The sequence below is a fragment of the Salvia splendens genome, chromosome 10 (genome assembly GCF_004379255.2).
Source record: "Salvia splendens isolate huo1 chromosome 10, SspV2, whole genome shotgun sequence".
In the NCBI taxonomy this organism is placed as follows: Eukaryota; Viridiplantae; Streptophyta; class Magnoliopsida; order Lamiales; family Lamiaceae; genus Salvia; species Salvia splendens.
Window position 1 is genome coordinate 8,440,441 of NC_056041.1, and position 19,620 is coordinate 8,460,060.

At 38.2% G+C, this 19,620-nt stretch overlaps 2 protein-coding genes across 4 annotated transcripts; one reads left to right on the forward strand and one right to left on the reverse strand.

Annotated features, from left to right (window-relative positions):
- The first annotated feature begins 6,732 nt into the window (after positions 1-6,732).
- LOC121751262 (pentatricopeptide repeat-containing protein At5g03800-like) lies at positions 6,733-11,788 on the forward strand. 3 transcript variants are annotated; one of them, XR_006040040.1, is made up of 6 exons: positions 6,733-6,889; positions 7,532-7,633; positions 7,756-7,784; positions 7,936-10,699; positions 11,509-11,608; positions 11,758-11,788. XR_006040040.1 is itself a non-coding variant. In XM_042145977.1 (4 exons), exon 4 carries the CDS (start codon positions 7,998-8,000, stop codon positions 10,683-10,685), a length of 2,688 nt encoding a protein of 895 aa, XP_042001911.1. In that variant the 5' UTR covers positions 6,733-6,889; positions 7,532-7,633; positions 7,756-7,784; positions 7,936-7,997; the 3' UTR covers positions 10,686-10,862. The 3 variants fall into 3 exon arrangements, 2 of the variants coding, with proteins under 2 accessions (XP_042001911.1, XP_042001912.1); XM_042145977.1 differs by lacking the exons at positions 11,509-11,608; positions 11,758-11,788 and having other exon boundaries at positions 7,936-10,862; XM_042145978.1 differs by lacking the exons at positions 7,756-7,784; positions 11,509-11,608; positions 11,758-11,788 and having other exon boundaries at positions 7,936-10,862.
- On the reverse strand, positions 11,150-13,023 carry LOC121751265 (AAA-ATPase At3g28580-like). The gene has a single exon (XM_042145980.1). It carries the CDS (start codon positions 12,821-12,823, stop codon positions 11,351-11,353), a length of 1,473 nt encoding a protein of 490 aa, XP_042001914.1. The 5' UTR covers positions 12,824-13,023; the 3' UTR covers positions 11,150-11,350.
- Between the last annotated feature and the right edge of the window lie 6,597 nt (positions 13,024-19,620).

Consider the following 19,620-nt stretch of genomic DNA (forward strand, 5'->3'; position numbering starts at 1 on the left):
TACTCATACATTAGACGCATCCAATATATAATAATGTCGAATATCGAAACCGTGATTTTTGGACAATTGGGTCTACGAATGCACCAATATATCATAATGTGTGTGTGGGGCCGAGAGTGAATGAAATTTGCCTACTTTTGACGAAATGAAAAAGAATATAAGGTTGTTATAAAATAAAGTAACAATGTAGAAAGTTGCACAACTAGGTGTATGCAAGAATTCCATGATAATAATCATCTTGCGTCATTGAGTCATTGTTATTTGCATAACCATTCTACCTATCTTTTGTTTGCAGCACAATACTAATTTCAACTTCTTCTTCCTGTTAGGATCGTCGACTGCAACATCAGTTTGATATTGTCCGCTTTGGGTCAAGCCCGTACAGATTTGTTTTTAGGTCACTCCCAAAAGGCCTCAAACTAATTGGGGTTGGACATGAATTATATACACCTTTCAACTTCCCTCACTCATCCGATGTGGGATGGGTTTGTAACCCAACAAACCTCCCCTCAAACCGAGACCACATCGGGAACGCAGTCGACACAAACATGGGTCGTTCCAACCCTGGCCCCTGGGTCATCCTGGGCCCGACTCTAACCCGAGTCCTTCATGGCCCGACCCTAACCGGGGCTCATCTAGGCACAACCCATAGCCACCTGGGCTCTGATACCACTTGTTAGGATCGTCGACTGCAACATCAGTTTGATATTGTCCACTTTGGGTCAAGCCCACACGGATTTGTTTTTGGGTCACTCCCAAAAGGCCTCAAACTAATTGGGGTTGTACATGAATTATATACACCTTCCAACTTCCCTCACTCATCCGATGTGGGATGAGTTTGTAACCCAACGTTCCTTCCAATTGATAATTTGAGGTTTGATTCATCTTTGAAAAATATGACCTGTGTGAGCTGGATGGGTTATAAAGTTATTGCAAATTGCAATGGTGGTAGCTAGGAAATAGTGATAATACTGTAGTTTGTAAATTGTACAAATAATATTTCACAAAATGATTATGAATGTAATTTACTATATTTTCAATTAATTCTTTTTTTACGGGCGAATTATTTTCAATTAATTCCGATTATACAATCGAGTAGGTTTACACCTATGTTGAGTTTTCAATGGGAGAACCTTTTTCTCTAGGTTTGTGTATTATAACTACTGTATAACTTATTTTTTTTTTTCATGTTAGCATAAGCCATGTACACATCTTAGTTGGGGCTAAACTTATTTTGATTGCAAAACCACAATCAATTAAAAGCATAAGAATTTACAAATTAGGTCAAATTTTGAATTCGGCAAAATTCCTTAATTTGTATATATAACAATAAAATTAATGACGTCGTTTTTTGATTGGGAGTTGCGTGTCTTTCCAAAACTTTAATTCCACCGACTTCAAGCAAAAATGATACTCCCTCCGTCCCTGGCTACTCGCTCATTTCCTTTTCGGCTCGGAGATTAAGGAATGAGTGTATATGAAAGTCAAAAATGACGGCTATAGGTGAAATTTTTTACTAAAAATGGAAAGAGTGCAAGTAACTTGGGACGCTCAAAAAAGGAAATAAGTGCGAGTAGTGCGGGACGGAGGAAGTACTATGTCTAATCAATTTGATATGATTCCTTCTCCTCCTTTTTCTTGAGATACAAACTTTTTCGGGGATTCCGGTGGCTAGCGTGGTGCTTTGGATCTTTCAGCGGCGTCATTTTGATGTTTAAGAGGTGAGATTATCAGTAAAAAAGGAAGATGAATGAATGTGTTGACAATATTTTTATTTTGTGAAGAAGGTGATCAGCTCCGCCGCATAGGGGGTGGGGTGGATGCACACGCAACAAAATGGAAAATCTATTCTTACTATGCTACAGGGCCCATTTTTAAGTGAATGGACTGGTTGTTTTTTTACCCACAATATTTTACGTATTATTCTGAAACGTCTGACCCAATAATAAAATAGAGATATATTATTCTGTCATTTTAGTAGAACAATCCAAAATAAAAATATTTTATTTTTAATGCAATAGATGGAATACATAAGAATATTCTCTGTGTATCAACGCTCGTGTGAACGGCTTCATAATTTTTCCAAAAATAATTTAAATCACTTTTATCATTACATGAATTTAAAATATAATAAGTGGACATTAGAATTTGTATAACAAAATACTATGATCAAATCAATTTGAAAAAAAAAATGCATATAAATTGATTATATAACACTTATACAAGGAGAACAATCACACTTTACCATATTATAATATACAAAAAAAACAAAACTTCAATTCATACACATAAAATGTTAGGGAGTTTATACAGAACGTGAACAAATCGGATGTCCTGAAAGGCGTGAAACACTTTCAAATCAAATCAATTTGGCGGTTCTACCAATATTTGATCGGATACAATTCAGGTTTCGAAGATATTTGTCTGTTAATTCTATAAACTTTGAACCCAAAAATTGATCATAAGAAGAGGCTGAAAAACGAAGAGTCGAGTCTCTTCATTTTACAACTGTTTTTAACAGTTTTTTGCGGGAATAGAAAATTGCAAAATAGCCCTTGGACCCCGCTACTCGGGGGCGCTGCCCCCCGAACCTCCGTCTAATCATAACGAATTCAAATAAGTGTACACTCCGCACTTCCAACTTATTTTATGTCTCATTATGATCACGTTGATCAATCAAATTAATCCAATTATACTAAAATATCCAACATAAAATTAACATGACTTCATCATTTCAAATTAAAATATTGAATCCTTCACGACTGATGCAACTTGATACATCAACTTGTTTATGGCTTAAAACATGATTCTTAAAAAATAATCATGAGCAAATTATTGATCTTAACTTTTGTTGATTGTCATTACATACACCATATAAAATTGACAACAAACCATGATTCAGTTGTAAGACTCTTCCCCTTTAACTAATATGTTGGACTGAAAATGAAATGCCTCTATTACAAAGAGACAGAGGGAGTATAAGATACTATCAAAGTACGTAACCAATTAATTAAGTAAATATAACATACTACTCTCTCCATCTCATGTTACTTGCACTATTTCATTTCGACTCGTCTCAAATTACTTACATTATTTATAGTTTAAGTTATAATTAATTTATTTATTTAATATGTTAAAATAAGTTAAGAGCATATTTATTAAGTTATGTCTCATTACTATTGCATATGTTCCGACGATGTTCGGGTGATGAAATTTGATAATTTATACTTCCTCCGTCCCTGAAAGCTTGTTCTATTTTTCCATTTCCGTCCGTCCCACAAAATTTGTCCCATTTCATTTTTTACCATTTTTTGTAGTAGACCTCATATTCCACTAATTCATTCCTACTCACATTTTATTATAAAACTAATATATAAAAGTAAGACCCACGTTCCACTAACTTTTTCAACTCATTTTTCATTACATTTCTTAAAACTCGTGCCGGGTCAAAGTGGGACAATATTTGAGGGACGAATGGGGTATTTCAGCTTTCGTACATGTTGATAAACATATTTTTATCAACAAATACAAAAAAAATCTCAATATAGTGTATCTAAAGTATTAATAAAACTGCGTTAATATTTTCTTGTACTTGTGTTGAAATCCTCATGTCATATTGTTGATATTTGTAATAAATTATGTCGATATAAAAAATAAGGAAAAATTATTGTTTGATAACATAATGACATATTACCTTTTTGTTGATATTTTGTCTACTACTATTTTTTAAAATTTGTGAGCTTTAATCCCATCCATTCACTTCAAAATCTAAAAGTGTAGAAATAGTCTTAGTTTTGGATTATAATGTTATAAGAGGATCCAAAAATAAATAAAAGTATAAGACTACTATTATTATTATTAGAGAGAATTACATTTTTAGGCTCTATACTTTCAGCGATGAACATTTGCAGTTCTTATACTTGCAAAATATCATTTGCGGTCCCCAGACTATACCACTTGCTCATTTAGGTTCTTTTTCATGTTTTGACCACATTTTCGGTCAAAAACGCCCCAAAAGCCTAAAGGACATTTTTGTACACTCACTCTCCAAAAGTAGGTACTTATTTTGATATTTATGTTAGTTTGGGTACTTTAACTATGATTTTTATTTTATTCGGAACTAGTAAAAAGAAGGTGTGGCTTAAGCCCCTACCCGAATCTTTTTTTCTAGTTTTTCTTCTTCAAAATTTTTCTAAATTTTTTCAAATTATATTTATCCCTTACAGAAATTCTGCTGCAGAAAAATAAATGGTAATTGTTGAATGAATGAGAAGGGCTGAATTTGTGATAGATTAAAAATGATTTTCGAGAGCTTAAGAGCATCCGCAGCGGTGGCGGTTGGCGCCACCGCCGTCCGTGCCAGCGGCAAGGCGAAGGACCGCCACCGCTGCAACCGCGCCGCTGGCACGGCGCTGCTCGATGTATCGAGCACGTCCGTGCCAGCGGACGCACACGTGGCGGTCTCCCATTCGCCAACGGCATAGCCGTTGGTTTCAAACTTTTTTTTATTTTATTTTTTTAAAAATCGGATTTTTATTAAAAAAAATCGATAAAAAATAAAAAAAAAAATTTCACTTCCCCAAAAAATTATATCCGTTTATAACCGTTTTTCCCCACTTTTTAATTTTTTTTTTATTTTTTTTACCCCCAAAAATACACACTTTCATCTATAAATACCCCCAATTTCACTCCAAAAAATTCACACTTTCACTACACAATTCTCATCATCAATCTCTCATATTCATTTTCATCTTCCTCTCACACCCTACAACACCACTATGTCCGGTAACGACGACAACCCAAGCGGCTCTCACGGTTGGAACCCCGAATGGTTCGGTTCGCAACCGTTTCATAGTCCGGAAACGGAATATTCGGCCCCTCCTCTCACCCAAGATTCGGGCGTTCCGAGTGGCTACCGGCCATACCCAATCGACGATCAAGGTGCCTCCGATGGGCGCTACGGGTGGACACCGGAGCCTAGGCCTCGCGCCCCTTCCCAAATGCCGAATCCTCCATCTCGCGCCGGTGTCCGCACACCGTACTCACCGGCGGAGATGGAAAGATTGTTCAAGGCGTACTTGGAAATCTCCGAAGATGCGGTGGTTGGAACGAACCAATCCGGCGATCACTTTTGGTGGCGCGTCTCTAGCCGGTACAATGCACACCGGCCGCCGGGAACGATCGAGCGCAACGAGAGTATGGTGCGCAACTGCATCGGCCGAGCCAACGAAGAAATTGGCAAGTTCAACGGCTATTTCATCCAGGAGTCCCGGAATGCCGGGAGCGGCCGAAGCGAGGTCGACATCATCACCGCCTCGCTGAGCACCTACCAATCCATGAACGGTAAGTCGTTCAAATATCTTAACGTTTGGCAGGAGACGCGGACGCACCCGAAGTATAAGGGAGGCATAACATCCTCCTCTAGCGGCTCCTCCAAACGCTCACGGTCGGCATCCCTATCCGACGCCGGCGAAGAAGTGGCTAGCCAACTCGCCGAAGCTAACTTGGGTAGCCCCGATGCCCAACCAAGCGGTTTCCCGACGCCGACCGCAAGGTAGGAAGAAGGCGGCGGCCGAACGACGTCGCGCCGCGACTCCATCTGCCCCTGCTCCCGAACCCGCACCCTATGTTCCACCTCCACCCCCGAACAACTCGTTGTGGGCCCTTTTGGCCCAACTCAATTTGGCCGATAGGTCAACTATGACCCCCACGCAACTTCAAACGCACGAGTCCATGATATTGGGTCTCCAAAAACAATTGGGGTTGGTGCCGCCGGATGCGTAGTCTTCCTCGGGTTATATTAGCCAATAATTATGTAATTTTTAATTTTTAGGAGTTTAATTATGTAATTTTTAATTTTTAGTATTTTAATTATGTAATTTTTAATTTTTAGGATTTTAATTATGTCTTTTTATTTTATTTGTAATTTGTTATTTTTATTGTGGTTTTTTTAATGAATTTTAGTATTATGAAAATGTTTTTGTGTAATTGAATTTTATATTAATTGTGCTCGTCCTTGCGGAAGAGCACAGTTGTGGGTGTTGTGCTCTTGCCAGAGAGCAGGCATGAATAGTACCGCCCGGGCCCACAACCGTGCCGCTGGCAAGAGCACGGTTGTGGATGCTCTAAGGAAGAAACAGCCTAGTTGGCAATAAAAATGAATTGATAACAATATAATATTATTGTTAGTTGCCATCACTATATACTTTTGAAATACTAAAATATTAAATTATTTGTGCTTAAAAGCCACCCACGATATTTTAAAGATTTCTAAAGACTCTAAACCCCCTATAAATCATCATTTTAATTGATTCATCTCAGTTTGAGGAAATATAATATGTGCTTTATAGTAAACTAATTTTATAAGTTAAAACCCAAGATTAAAACTATGCATTTTTTTATATTATAATCAATCCAAACAAAAATAATTCGAATAAAATGTAAATCATAGTTACTGTACCTAAATTAACATAAATATCAAAATAATTACCTACTTTTTGGAGAGCGAGTGTACAAAAATGTCCTTTAAACTTTTGAGGGTATTTTTGTCAGAAAATTTAATCAAAAAGTGAAAAAACAGCTAAAACGAGCAATTGGATAGTATGAATATTGTAAATGATATTTTGCAAGTATAGGGACCACAAACGTCGTTGCTGAAAATATTGAGCCTACAAATGTAATTCACTCTTATTATTATTATTATTATTATTATTATAAACTACATTGCCTATCTCCACTGTCTCTGATCCTAAATCTCTCCACCTCCAAGCCTCCACCGTCCACCCACGCCGTTTCCTCCAGCTCCACCCCGTCGCCCCTCCACCCGACCATCCATTGTCTCCAGACGTCGATTCCTCCCTCCAGCCATCCACGCCGGCGCCTCCACAAGGTAAAAACTCAGACTTTAAGTTTATGTATATCTTCACAATCACAGCTCTCAAATTAGTCGGCAAAATTTATGATTAGCAAAGAAGATAGGAATGAGTCATTGATAATTATATGTAGAGGTATATTATAATGATTAATTGTTGCTGATTGTAACGGTATATTATACTATTGTATTTAGATAAGTACATTCTTAAATCCTAAGGTATAGACCTATTGCGACACCAGCATATACTTTACTGTTTACTCATTTTGATTAGATTAGTTAATAATCAAATTAGGAGTTTTGTACAGACTTAAGGCTTGGTGAAAATCGAAATCTCCATTATTTGTTGAAGACTTGAAACAAAACTGTTGAAGACTTAGAGTGGATTTATTTTGTTATAATTTTTAGTTGGATTTATTTTTTTATAATTTTTTTTGGATTTTTATGAAACTTTCTTTTGGTTGATATTTGTTGTGGATTGAATATTTGTTTTTGTTGGTTGATGGATGATAATCATGTTTCTTTTGGCCTCCGATTCACCTGTTGTTGCGAATTTATCTATTTCAATTCGATGATTTTGCTATTAATTGGTCAAAGATTGCTGCCTTGTTACTGCGTTATTCTGTTTTTAGTTATCCACTATTTGCTGTTTGTTCATAGGTTCCATCTAATGATGTCGATTTGCTCAACCCACCGGCTGAGCTTGAGAAGAGGAAGCACAAGCACAAGCGCCTCGTGCAATCCCCAAAATCATTCTTCATGGTAATAATCATATCGTACTTTCTGTTTTTGTTTTCGCTGATTCGCTTCCTATTTCTTACTTTTGTTTTTACGTTATTGTTTTCTGTTGGTTTTTTTATTGGAAATGTTTGTTATTTTTGTAGGATGTCAAGTGTTAGGGTTGCTTCAACTTGTAAGTTCTATCATGTTTTGTTAGATTTTTAAAAATAGAACTGTTAAATTTATGATATTGCAAATCAATTGTTGGTTGGTTTGAAATTCTTGTGTAATTTTTGTTGATTTATGTTGTGAATTTATGTGTGTAAATGTGTATGTATTTGCAGAACCACTGTTTTCAGCCATTAGTTGGACAGCTGGTTGAGTAGCTGCCAAAGCCAAGCCAAGCATGCTGCACGCATTTCTTGGCCACCCTCCCTTCAACTCCGCCCCCTCCTCTCCTCTTTCTCACATCCGCAAATCCCCTACTCCCATCAAAATCACATGTTTCCTTTCTCCATCCAAAACTCCTCTTTCTCTCTCCTCTCCCAAGCCCCAGCTCTTCTCAGCCCCACCATTTTTACTCTCCAAAACTCCACCTTTCGAACACCTACTCACTACAAACCACTCCGATAACATTCAACCTTTGTCCAACGATGAGATTTCTCGGTTGCTCAAACTTTCCCGCGAGTACGCCGATATTCAGCTAGGCAAAGCAGTTCACGCTTCAATTATCAAGAGTCGGCTAGACATACGCCTCTGTAATTTTCTCATTACATCTTATATTGAATTGGGTCACTTGAGCTATGCGGAGAGGGTTTTCCATTTAATTGCGAAACCGGATGTTGTTTCCTATACTGCTCTGATTTCGGGCTTGGCGAAATTGGGCCGAGGGGAAGAAGCTGTCGCGCTGTTCATTGACATGAGAATGGCTGGAATTGAACCCAACGCGTATGCTTTTGTTTCGATTTTGACTGCTTGTATGCGTTTGGTGGATTTAGGTCTGGGTTCCCAAATTCACGCCTTGTCGATCAAAACCGGTCATGTTAATTGCAGTTTCGTTGCCAATGCTGCGATGGGGTTGTATGGGAAAAGTGGTTGCTTCAATTTTGTGGTCAAACTGTTCAATGAAATGTGTGAGAGAGACATTGCTTCTTGGAATACTGTGATTTCGTGTGTTGTTAAGGAGGGTTTGTATGGTGAAGCATTTGAACTGTTTCATGATATGTTGGTAGGGATGCAAGAGGGCTGTAGAGCAGATTATTTCACCCTTTCTAGTATATTGACCACATGTGCAAGATGTTCATCATCATCGACTATGTATGGGAAGGGAGTTCATGCATATGCACTTAAAATAGGCTATGGCAGCAATTTGAGTGTGAGAAATGCATTAATACAGTTTTATGCTAAGCGTGGATGTGTGGAAGATGTTGAAAATCTGTTTAGCAGTATGTCTATGCGAGATGGCTTTACATGGACTGCAATGGTTTGTGCATATATGGGATTTGGGCGTGTTGGTTCAGCTTTAGATGTCTTCTGTAGGATGCCTGAGAAGAACCCCATTGCTTACAACGCCCTCTTAGCTGGATTTTGCCAAAATAGTGATAGCTCAAGGGCGTTGAGGCTCTTTTGCAGAATGGTGGAGGAAGGCGTCGAGTTAACTGAGTTCACATTGTCCAGTGTTTTCCATGCTTGTGGTTTGAGCAAGCATTCGAGGTTCAGCAAACAGATTCAGGCCTTTGTTGTCAAGATTGGTTTTGGAAATGATGATTTTATCCAAGCTGCACTGCTTGATATGTGCACTAGGTGTGCTAGAATGGATGACGCTGAGAAGATATTCTATCAACTACCACTGTCAGAGAGAAGCTCAATCATGCTGACAACGATGGTGTGTGGATATGCCCGACACTCAGAGTTAGAGAAAGCAATCTCTTTGATCAATGAAGAAGAGCAACACATTTCCATTGATGAGGTTGCATTAGCTTCATTACTTGGAGTGTGTGGGGATTTAGGGTTCCAAACTCTTGGCGAACAATTTCACTGCCGTGCTATAAAACATGGTTCTTTATCTGATATAGGAGTTGGAAATGCCATAGTGAGCATGTACTCCAAGTGTGGGGATATGGAACGAGCCATTGGGGTGTTTGACAGCATGTCTGAACACGACATAGTCTCATGGAACTGCCTGTTATCCGGCCATATCCTTAACAGGCAGGGGGAGAAGGCCTTGGATGCATGGAAGAAGATGGTGAAAGGAGGTATACAGCCTGACCCAGTCACATGTGTATTAATCATCTCAGCTTATCGCCACACTATGTCTAATCTAGTTGAACAGTGCCTCGAGTTCTTCCTCTCCATGAAGCGTATCCATAATGTAGAACCCAACTCGGAGCACTATGCTAGCTTGGTTGGTGTGTATGGATTTTGGGGGCTTCTAGAAGCAGCAGAGAAGATAATCAAGAAGATGCCATTTGAGCCAAAGGCTTGTGTTTGGAAAGCCTTGCTTGACAGTTGCAGACTGCACAAAAAAGCAACAATTGGGAGAACGGCTGCACAGGAAATACTGAGGCTCAAGCCACAAGATCCGTCCATGTACATACTGCAATCAAATCTTTACTCCGTATCTGGGAGGTGGCACTGCTCTGATCTTGTTCGAGAAGAGATGAAATCAAAAGGGATACATAAATTCCCTGGGCGGAGCTGGATCATTCACGAGAACAAGGTGCATTCCTTCTTTGGGAGGGATAAGTCGCATCCAGTGGCGAAGGACATTTACAGTGCGTTGGATATACTGTTTTTGGAATGCTCGAGAGCTGGCTACATGCCTGACACAAGGTTCGTTCTTCATGAGGTGGAGGAGCATCAGAAGACCAATTTCTTGTTATACCATAGCGGGAAACTGGCGGTTGCCTACGGACTGCTGGTGACGGGTCGAGGGAAGCCTGTGAGGGTGAGGAAGAATATACATGTTTGTGGGGACTGCCATACGTTTTTCAAGTATGTTTCGGTTGTTACGAAGAGGGAGATACGTGTGAGAGATGCTTCGGGTTTTCACTGTTTTGTAAATGGTGAATGCTCCTGCTGTGATCATTGGTAACAGGATGAATTTTGGTTGGTATCTGTTTTTAGAGTTTTGAATATTAATGTGGCATGCATGTATATACATAGATACTGTTCTTTTTACAGTTTTGGGCGAATGCCTTGGCTGAATGTGTTGTAATGTAAAATGCAAGTAAAATATGCAGTGTAATGAAACAAGCTACTCGATGACTAAGATTTCTAGGCTACTTGTATCTGTTACTTTCATTCAACCTAAGCCCATAAACTTTTGGGCTGATAGCTCCATCCAGTTCATTAGTATTTTATTTCTTTTTTTAAGAGTTGTTAAAGTTCCTTTGGTTGGGAGTTTCTTTTTGCTTTGCTGAGAAGATGGTGTAGATTAAGTCAGTTCTACAGTATGTTTTACATTTAAGAAAGAAAAAGGCAGGATGTGATATGGGTGGGAAACTCTGTTGGGAGTTCTTACTCCTCTGATGAGATGCTGTACAATAACTTAACTAATATTTGCAACAAAAGAATTCGCTTTTTATTTGACTCCTTGGCTCTGTGTTACATTTCTATGATTACATCCGTGCTAGTATGAAGCTTCTTGAAACTGAGATGTCATCATGCTGAGTGTCGAGATAATTAGTGTCTCAGGTGAATTATGAGTCATTGGTGTCTCTACTGCGTTCTCTTAACCAGTTTACTATTACACACTGATTACATAGCATGTGTGTCTAGTACAGCAGCTGCATCCTTGATCGTCTCTGCATCGTCATTAGTCTCTGCATCTTTATCTTCTCTGCATTTTCTGTTCTTTGTTTCCTTAAGAATGCATATGAGATTTTGCAGACATTGCTCCGGCCCTTCTTTTGCAGATTTTGGCATGAGGTTTTCAGCAACATCAGCTGGTGTTATCTCGACCTCCTGGATCAGCTCTTCAATGGATTGGAACAATGGATGTCCATCAAGTTCAAGGTAATTCTTCGCGAGCACTTTAAATCCTTCATATTTGCAGTAAGATAGCTCGATATGTTTGTCCATTCGACCCCTTCTTGTAAGAGCTGGGTCGAGCTTATCAACATAGTTTGTTGTGAACACTATTAATCTCTCCCCTGCACAGGCAGACCACAGGCCGTCTATGAAGTTCAGCAGACCAGACAGAGTGACCTTGCTGCCACTCTCTTCCTTCTCTTTACGTGAACTCTTTTTCTCGACATTTTCAGGCTTCTCCTCTGCAGGTTTCTCCTCTTTCTTCGTCCTTTGGCCTGTCAAGTCGAGGGAGCAGTCGATATCCTCTATCACGATAATTGATTTTGTGGTTGTCTCTGTCAAAAGCTTCCTGAGCTCCGTGTTGTCCTTCACTGATGTAAGCTCGAGATCATAAACATCATAGTCGAGTAAGTTAGCCATGGCTGCGATCATTGTAGATTTCCCTGTTCCAGGAGGGCCATACAGCAGATAACCCCTTTTCCACGCCTTGCCTATTCTTGCATAGTAATCTTTACTCTTTGTAAAAGTCAGCAGATCGTCGACGATCTCCTCCTTCTTCTCCGGCTCCATTGCCAGAGTCGCGAACTTGGCCGGATGCTCGAACACGATATGGCTCCAATACGACATGCTGTGGCCGTTGGTGTAGAGCTTCCGCTGCCTGTTCCTCGCCTGGATCTCTCTCCCTTTTCTGATCACATGCTCCAGGTACTCCTCCGTCATCATCTTCTTGTAGCACTTGTGGAACTTGAGCTTGTAGAACCTCCGGTCTGGCTCCAGGTAGTATGAAAACCCCCCGGTCCGTGGAGGAGTCGAGACCTTTCCAGCGGTCCATGTCACCTGGACTCCGTTGAACACATCTGCTGTCTCCTCGTACTCATCCATGCTCAGCATTAGCTTGTTCTCGTTCTCTTTCGCCATCTCAGCCTTGAGCCGTTTGGCGTCAATGGAATTCAAACTCAGATATGCATTGACGATGCTGTAGGCCTCGTGAGGCCGGAGATGATTTCCAGTGTACTCGTGGATGGAAACCTGGATGTTTGGATTCAAGAATCTGGACAGCCTGGCGGTGCATTTCTCGAGGTAGCGATGGAGCCCCGGTGGGCAGTACCGCCGGAACATGTCCCAGAAGAAGATGAAGGTGACGAGGGCGGACCCGACCGCGCTCCACGTCTCTGGCATGCTCTTTACTGGAAGTATCATTTTTGGGAAGGCAAGCTTTTTTTTCTGAGTTTGATAGATTGATAAAGGGAAGATGGGGGGTAGTAGAGAATGGGAGTTGTGTTTTTATAAGCATCAAAGGTATGAGGCATACGTATAATTTGGTTTTATTTGAGATGAATGTCACACTAGTCCAATTTAACTTTTGCTTTTCCAGTTCACTATAGGCCAAGCATATCAATCACGAATAGATTTATTTATTTAAAATAAATAGGTAGGTGGGTTTCTTTTCGAGAAATGAGTCATTTGGTGAAATTAGGTCCAAAAACTTTGTGGTGTTTAAGTTTGCACATGCTTAAGTTAGACTCTAGCATGACCATACCATAGTCATAAAGTTTGGAAGTTCATTTTTTTAAGAAAACACATGCAGATACCTTATCCTACTAATAAGCATCTCGTGAAGCACATATTCACCAAAACATGTACTCCCTCCTTTATAAGAATAGCACATTTTTAAAATAATATAAATTTTAATACACAATTAATAAAATTTAAAAGAAATGATGATTAAAGTATTATTAGTGAAAAATGAGAATCACCTTATTAGAGAAAAAGAAAAGTTATTAAAAATAAAAATAAAAAATAAAAATACCTAAAATAATCTATTTATATAGGACGGATGGATGGAGTATTTATCTTTGAATTAAGATCACCATTGCTAATAAGTAATTAACAATCACAAGTTTGAATTTAATCAATTTTGGATCCAGACAACCACTTTTAGATGTGGTAATAATGAATGGATCTGTTTTTTTCCAGAAATTGAAAAAAGGCTAATTATTATATAGTCGAATATCTATTTCGGATACAAATTCGTAATTTTATTGGCAATTGGCTCTATGAATCATACATTAGACACAACCAATTTATCATAATGTATGTAGGGCCAAGATGAGACTGTGAGCTAATAGTGACCGTCGAGAGACCAAAGAAATTTACAAACTTTCGACAACCTGAAAAATACTATTTGGTCCTAAGTGACGGCTTGTGGGAGTTAAGGTTGTTATATAAAATAAAGTATGTGAATATTTTAATGTAAAAGCTGTAATAAAGAGAGACGTATGCAAGAATTCCATGATAATGCACCTAAGATTAAACAAATCAAGAATATTGCGTAATCGTCTTCGTCATTGTATTTGCATTGCATGATAATGCACCTAAGATTAAACAAATCAAGAATATTGCGTAATCGTCTTCGTCATTGTATTTGCATAACCAGTAAATGCCAAAATTGATCCTAAACATATAGTCATTTTATAATTTTAGTCCTAGACATTAGTTTTGAATTATTTGATCCTGCACATTTTAACTCGGGACAGACTCAGTCCAAAATGGACGGAGACGTTAAATAGTAACATTCAACGTGTGTTAACCCAATTTTGACCGAAATTAAACTCTTAATTTTAAATATTAGCACCATTAGTTCTTATTAGCAACTAATTAATTTAAAATACTAAACAAATAAATTAACAAAACAAATTAATCAAACCACACAAACTGCAAACAACACTACACTTAAACATTTCAGAATCAAAAAATGAATCGTCTTTCTCACACTCCGCATCTCACTTCGACTAATAGTTCTTCCCGACAGCGATTGGGCCATTGTAAGCCGGCTGAATGTCTGTCTTCTGGTTTGCTCCCAGCCGACAAAATGGTTCACTAGGATTAAAAATGCTCAAACGCACTCCCATCCGTCAGAAAACAAAAACAATGAATCACTTCGATGCAAATTAAATATGAACCCTAAATCTGAAATCAATTTTGGCTGGAGATCGATGGAGTTCCTACTAGCAATCTAGCATCAATGAATCGGTAAATTTAACCTCAAAATCGAAAGAGAAATATTGACGTCAGGATCCACTAAAGCATTGCGATTGTTGTGACGGCTTTGGCTTTTGAAAATGGCGAGAAGATGAAGAGTTGTGGAGAAGAAAGCTGGAAACACATAGCAGCAAGTCGTATTGCGTATCTATGTGCTTGTGAGTGATATAAAAGGTGCAATTTTAGAGCGAGAGAGAGTATGAGCAGTTGTGGCAAAAACTTAATTGTAAAAATAAAGTGGGAAGGAGAGAGGTGAAGCGTCAGCTTGCTGTGTTACTTGCCCAATCATTTGGAAGCAATTTGTTACAAGATTTACAATGGTGTCGCCGTCACCGGAGGGGCAGGAGCAGGGATGATGGCGGTCTTTCTTAAATTAATTAGTTGCTAATAAAAATTACTTGTGCTAATATTCAAAATTAAGAGTTTAATTTCGGTCAAAGTCGGGTTAACACTCGTTGACTGTTGCTATTTAACGGCTCCGTCCATTTTGGACTGAGTCTGGCCCGAGTTGAAATGTGCAGGACCAAATAATTCAAAACGTAATTTCTATGACCAAAATCATAAGAGGATCATATGTTTAGGACCAATTTTGGCCTTTACTCTTGCATAACTGATGTGTAATTTTCGAGCTTTTATATTAATGGATTATTAACACACAAGTTTAATAAAATAGCTCTAATATTACAAACTATCTGCAAGAGTACAGAGTCGACTGTAGTACTTCGAGTGTCGAACCACAGGGAGGCGTAGGTTATTTAACAAGAATTGACAAAATTAATAAACTAAATTTACAAACTAAGGTACGAAAATGGAGAAAAATGTCACTCCAAGTTGCTCACGAGGCTTGTATTATTCTACACCTTTAGCAATGAAACATACGAAGGGATTAAAACATCAACCTAATCGCGTGCACTGAACATGTTTGCGACGTATAATTCACAGTCAGCTGAACACTTGTTCCATGAATTAATTTTCAATGATATTAAATTCCTGCGGAAGCGCGGGAATAAAAGATCATCTACTATAGTCACCTACTTAATCCACTATCAAATTATCCTCTGAACAATTCTAATTCGATAGCAATCCAACAATCAATCAATCCTAAACTATGTTAAAGAGACAATAGCAGAGGAATTAACATCACTACGTTATTAGCCAAAAACATAGTGAATAAATATTGAGCACATTGTTGGACACAAACATATGAAATCAATGGTGTAAAAACATCCATACAAGCCTAGATTACAACTTGGAGCAACATAGAGAGCTTAGCCTATACACATGGTGAATTTTGCAATTAAAACCGTAGGATTCAAGCTCTCGTGAGTGGAGTTGGGATTTGGAGTCGGGTCGTCGGAAAGTTGGCCGGAACTTCCTCTTCTCTTCTTCCTCCCTTTTCTCTCTTTTTTTTCTCCGTCCAAATTCGTCAACCGTCCCCCCAAAAAACGTCACCTCAACTCCTTCTATTAAAAAACGTCCCCTCCACTCTCTCTCTCCTCTCCTTTTTTTCTCACTTTCCCTGACACCTTTTTTTCATGTCCTGTTTCGTCCCTTTCCTTCTTTTAATCATCAAAACTGCCGAGGAAAATAAAACCGCCAGATTGCAGCTAAAAATGATTCACCCGGCCGGGTGTAATTATTGGGCATAAAATTCACCCGGCCGGGTGGCCAATTTTGAGGACATGCTGGAATTTTCGCCCATCTTTTTCACCATCCGAGCTTCATTCCTCTTCCTACACCATAAAACAAACTTTTGCAAGCATCAAACAGTATAAATCATGTAAAGTTAGGGGAATAAAAATGTTCAATTTGATTCGCATCAATAACCAATCTACCTATCTTTTGCACCACAACTGTAATGTCCCAATAATAATTTGAGGTTTAATTCTATCTTTTGCACCACAACTGTAATGTCCCAATAATAATTTGAGGTTTAATTCTATCTTTTGCACCACAACTGTAATGTCCCAATAATAATTTGAGGTTTAATTCATTTAACGAAATCAGAATAGGTCACGCGATGCCGATTTGATGAAGACAATGAAGCAGAGTGGAAAAAATTGCGGGAGTGAGGAAATGAAAGTGACGATGTGTGTATGTATCAAAGCCTCCCAAAATCGGAAACCCTAGAGGGGTAGAAGAGTCATGGATGGTGAAATTTCTTCATTAAACATATGTACCAAACAAAACTTGTAAGATGGGCCTAAACACTCAACAGTGAAACCAAACAACAGGTTTATATACCAAACATAACCTGAGCCCATCTAGAAGCCCGAACATGTCCTATACCAAGCAAACGAACCAAACGACCCCTTATTGTAGTGGAGACAATGATAAATGTTACTATTAATTCACTATATTTTCAATTATTCTGACTGTACAATCAAGTTGGTTTACACTTCACCTATGTTGGGAGTTTAGGGTTTTTTAATGGGAAAACTTTTTGTCAATGTTTGTCTATTTATACACCTTTTTATGTTGGCATAAATTGTGCCACCTAAACCAACTAGTTTGATCGTAAAATCACAATCAACTAAAAGCATAAAAATTTACAAATAAGATAAAAAATTGAATTCGGCAAAATTTCTTAATTAGTACTACACTACTACTAGTAGTACGAATAAATTATTCAAACATGTGAGGTTTATGGTTGTACAATAGGCATTTAGCATTTGTTAGATAATACACCGACTTTACATCAAATGTCTTTATTGACTTCATTTTTAATTGGAGTTGCGTGTCTTCACAAAATTTAGGTCCTTGGTTAAAATTTAATAACACGAATTCAGAGCTTTTAGAGTTCACGTTGGTGGGGATGTACACGCACAAAAATCCAATTTTGCCACAGTACCAAGCTTTCACACCAAGACTGCTACAGTACCAATAAATATAAAATGTGCTACATCATTTTTTATTTTTTTTTATTGTTCCATTTAGCTTCTCTTGTTGTTTTGGTTTTTATGATGATAACCAAGTTGCATACATATAGTAGTACCAAAAATTTACCCCCAGCTTCTCAACTTTGTTGTTTTTCATTTTTCGGTGATATACAAGTTGCGTAGTAAGTACTATAAAATATTTACCCCATATAAGTGATTTATATTTTTTTTGGGAACGTGTGAGTTTTACAAAATATATACAATTATTCTCTCTTATTTTATTAAATCTTCTACTTTATTCTTTTTATTTATTTATTTTATTAATCTTTCTACTTTTGTTTTCTCTCCTCTTAACTCCATAATTCACAAATAACTTGCGTGCAACATTTTTTCATTGAAACTGCTTTTTCCTTCAAAAACAAAATTGTTGCAATTAGCGAATTACTAAAGGCCCCAAATCGATATACATGTACTTATAAAATTTGCCTTGTAGCTAGAGTGAAATATTATTCAAATACAGCATATACTTACTTTTGGTCAAATCAAGTATTTTATAAGTACATATACTTGGTAATAGTACTCCGTAATTAGTTTTCAGAAAAATGATGACTATCATATAGTACAACATTTTTACTTCATGTTATTGCAGAATTGTAGTACTAGCTTCATTGTTACATTTCCCTAATCTCCACATCAAAACGCATTTTTTTGTATGATAATAATGATTTTTTTCTACGGCCCATTCCTTTATTCTTGGGCTTGTGCAGTGTTACTTCAACTCAAAATCAAATATTCGAATCTGTCTTCTAAATAGAGATATCATCTGTATAACCACGATTCGTCGCTGCAATTATTAAAAAAGTATCTTAAATTTTATTTCATATACTACCTCCATCACCACATCAAGAGTCCACATTTGTCATTTTAGTCCGTGGTCCACTTCACTTTTACTATAAATGATAAGTAGACCTCACATTCCACTAGCTCATTCCAAACGCATTTCATTATAAAACTAATATATAAAGTGAGACTTTTTACTCCACTAACTTTTTCAACCTACTTTTCTTTATATTTCTTAAAATTCGTGTCGAGTCAAATGTGGATGTTATGAGGATTGGGGCAAAACTGCACAATCAGTTCAGTTCGGTTACCAATATACTGTTCGGCGATTAGGGACCGATATGCTGTTCGGTGATCTGACGAACTGCAATCATGCTCGGTGACTGGTCGAGTTTGTAGTCGTGCTCAGGGATTAACCGAGCTCAATGTTCGGTGTTGAGCTCGGTGCTCAGTGCTCGGTGTTGGTGCTCAGTGCTCGGTGTTGGTGTTCGGTGTTGGCCGAACTTAAACGTGTTCGGTGTTGGCCGAACTTAAACGAGTTCGGAGTTGACAGTTGTTATTAACTGATGCACGTCGTCGGATGCGACTAGTTAGTTAGCTTTAAATGAAAGCCGTTAGGTTTGAACTAGTCGTTAGATAAGTGTTAGTTAAATAGAGCCGAGCTGTGGAAAAAGAAAAGAGAATTTTTCATCCAAGAGTTTTGTAATCTTCCACACAAATAAAACACAAGATTTCCATTGACTCTCCAAGAATTGTTTTTGCTTATTCATTTTCATATCAAGTATTCGTTCTTCTCGTTCCGGAATCGATCTCGTTGTGATAACAAGATTGAGTCGCGTATCTGATAGCATTACAAATTGGCGCCGTCTGTGGGAATCGAAGAAGGACGACGAATTCAACAATGTCTACCGCAAAGTTCGACGTTGAGAAATTCACCGGCGAAAATGATTTCGGCCTGTGGAGATTGAAGATGAGAGCTGTTCTGATGCAGCAAGGCGTCTGGGATTATGTGAAATCCAAGACGGACAAGAAAGAGATTCAAGGGATGGATGCGGCGAAATGTCAAGAACTGGAATACAAGGCGTATAGCTCGATTGTCTTGTGCCTCAGCGATAGAGTCTTGAGGGAGGTTCAGAAAGAGGATGATGCCGCGGGAGTGTGGGAGAAATTGGAGAAAATATATATGGAGAAGTCAATCTCCAATAGGTTGCATCTCAAGCAAAGATTGTTCAACTT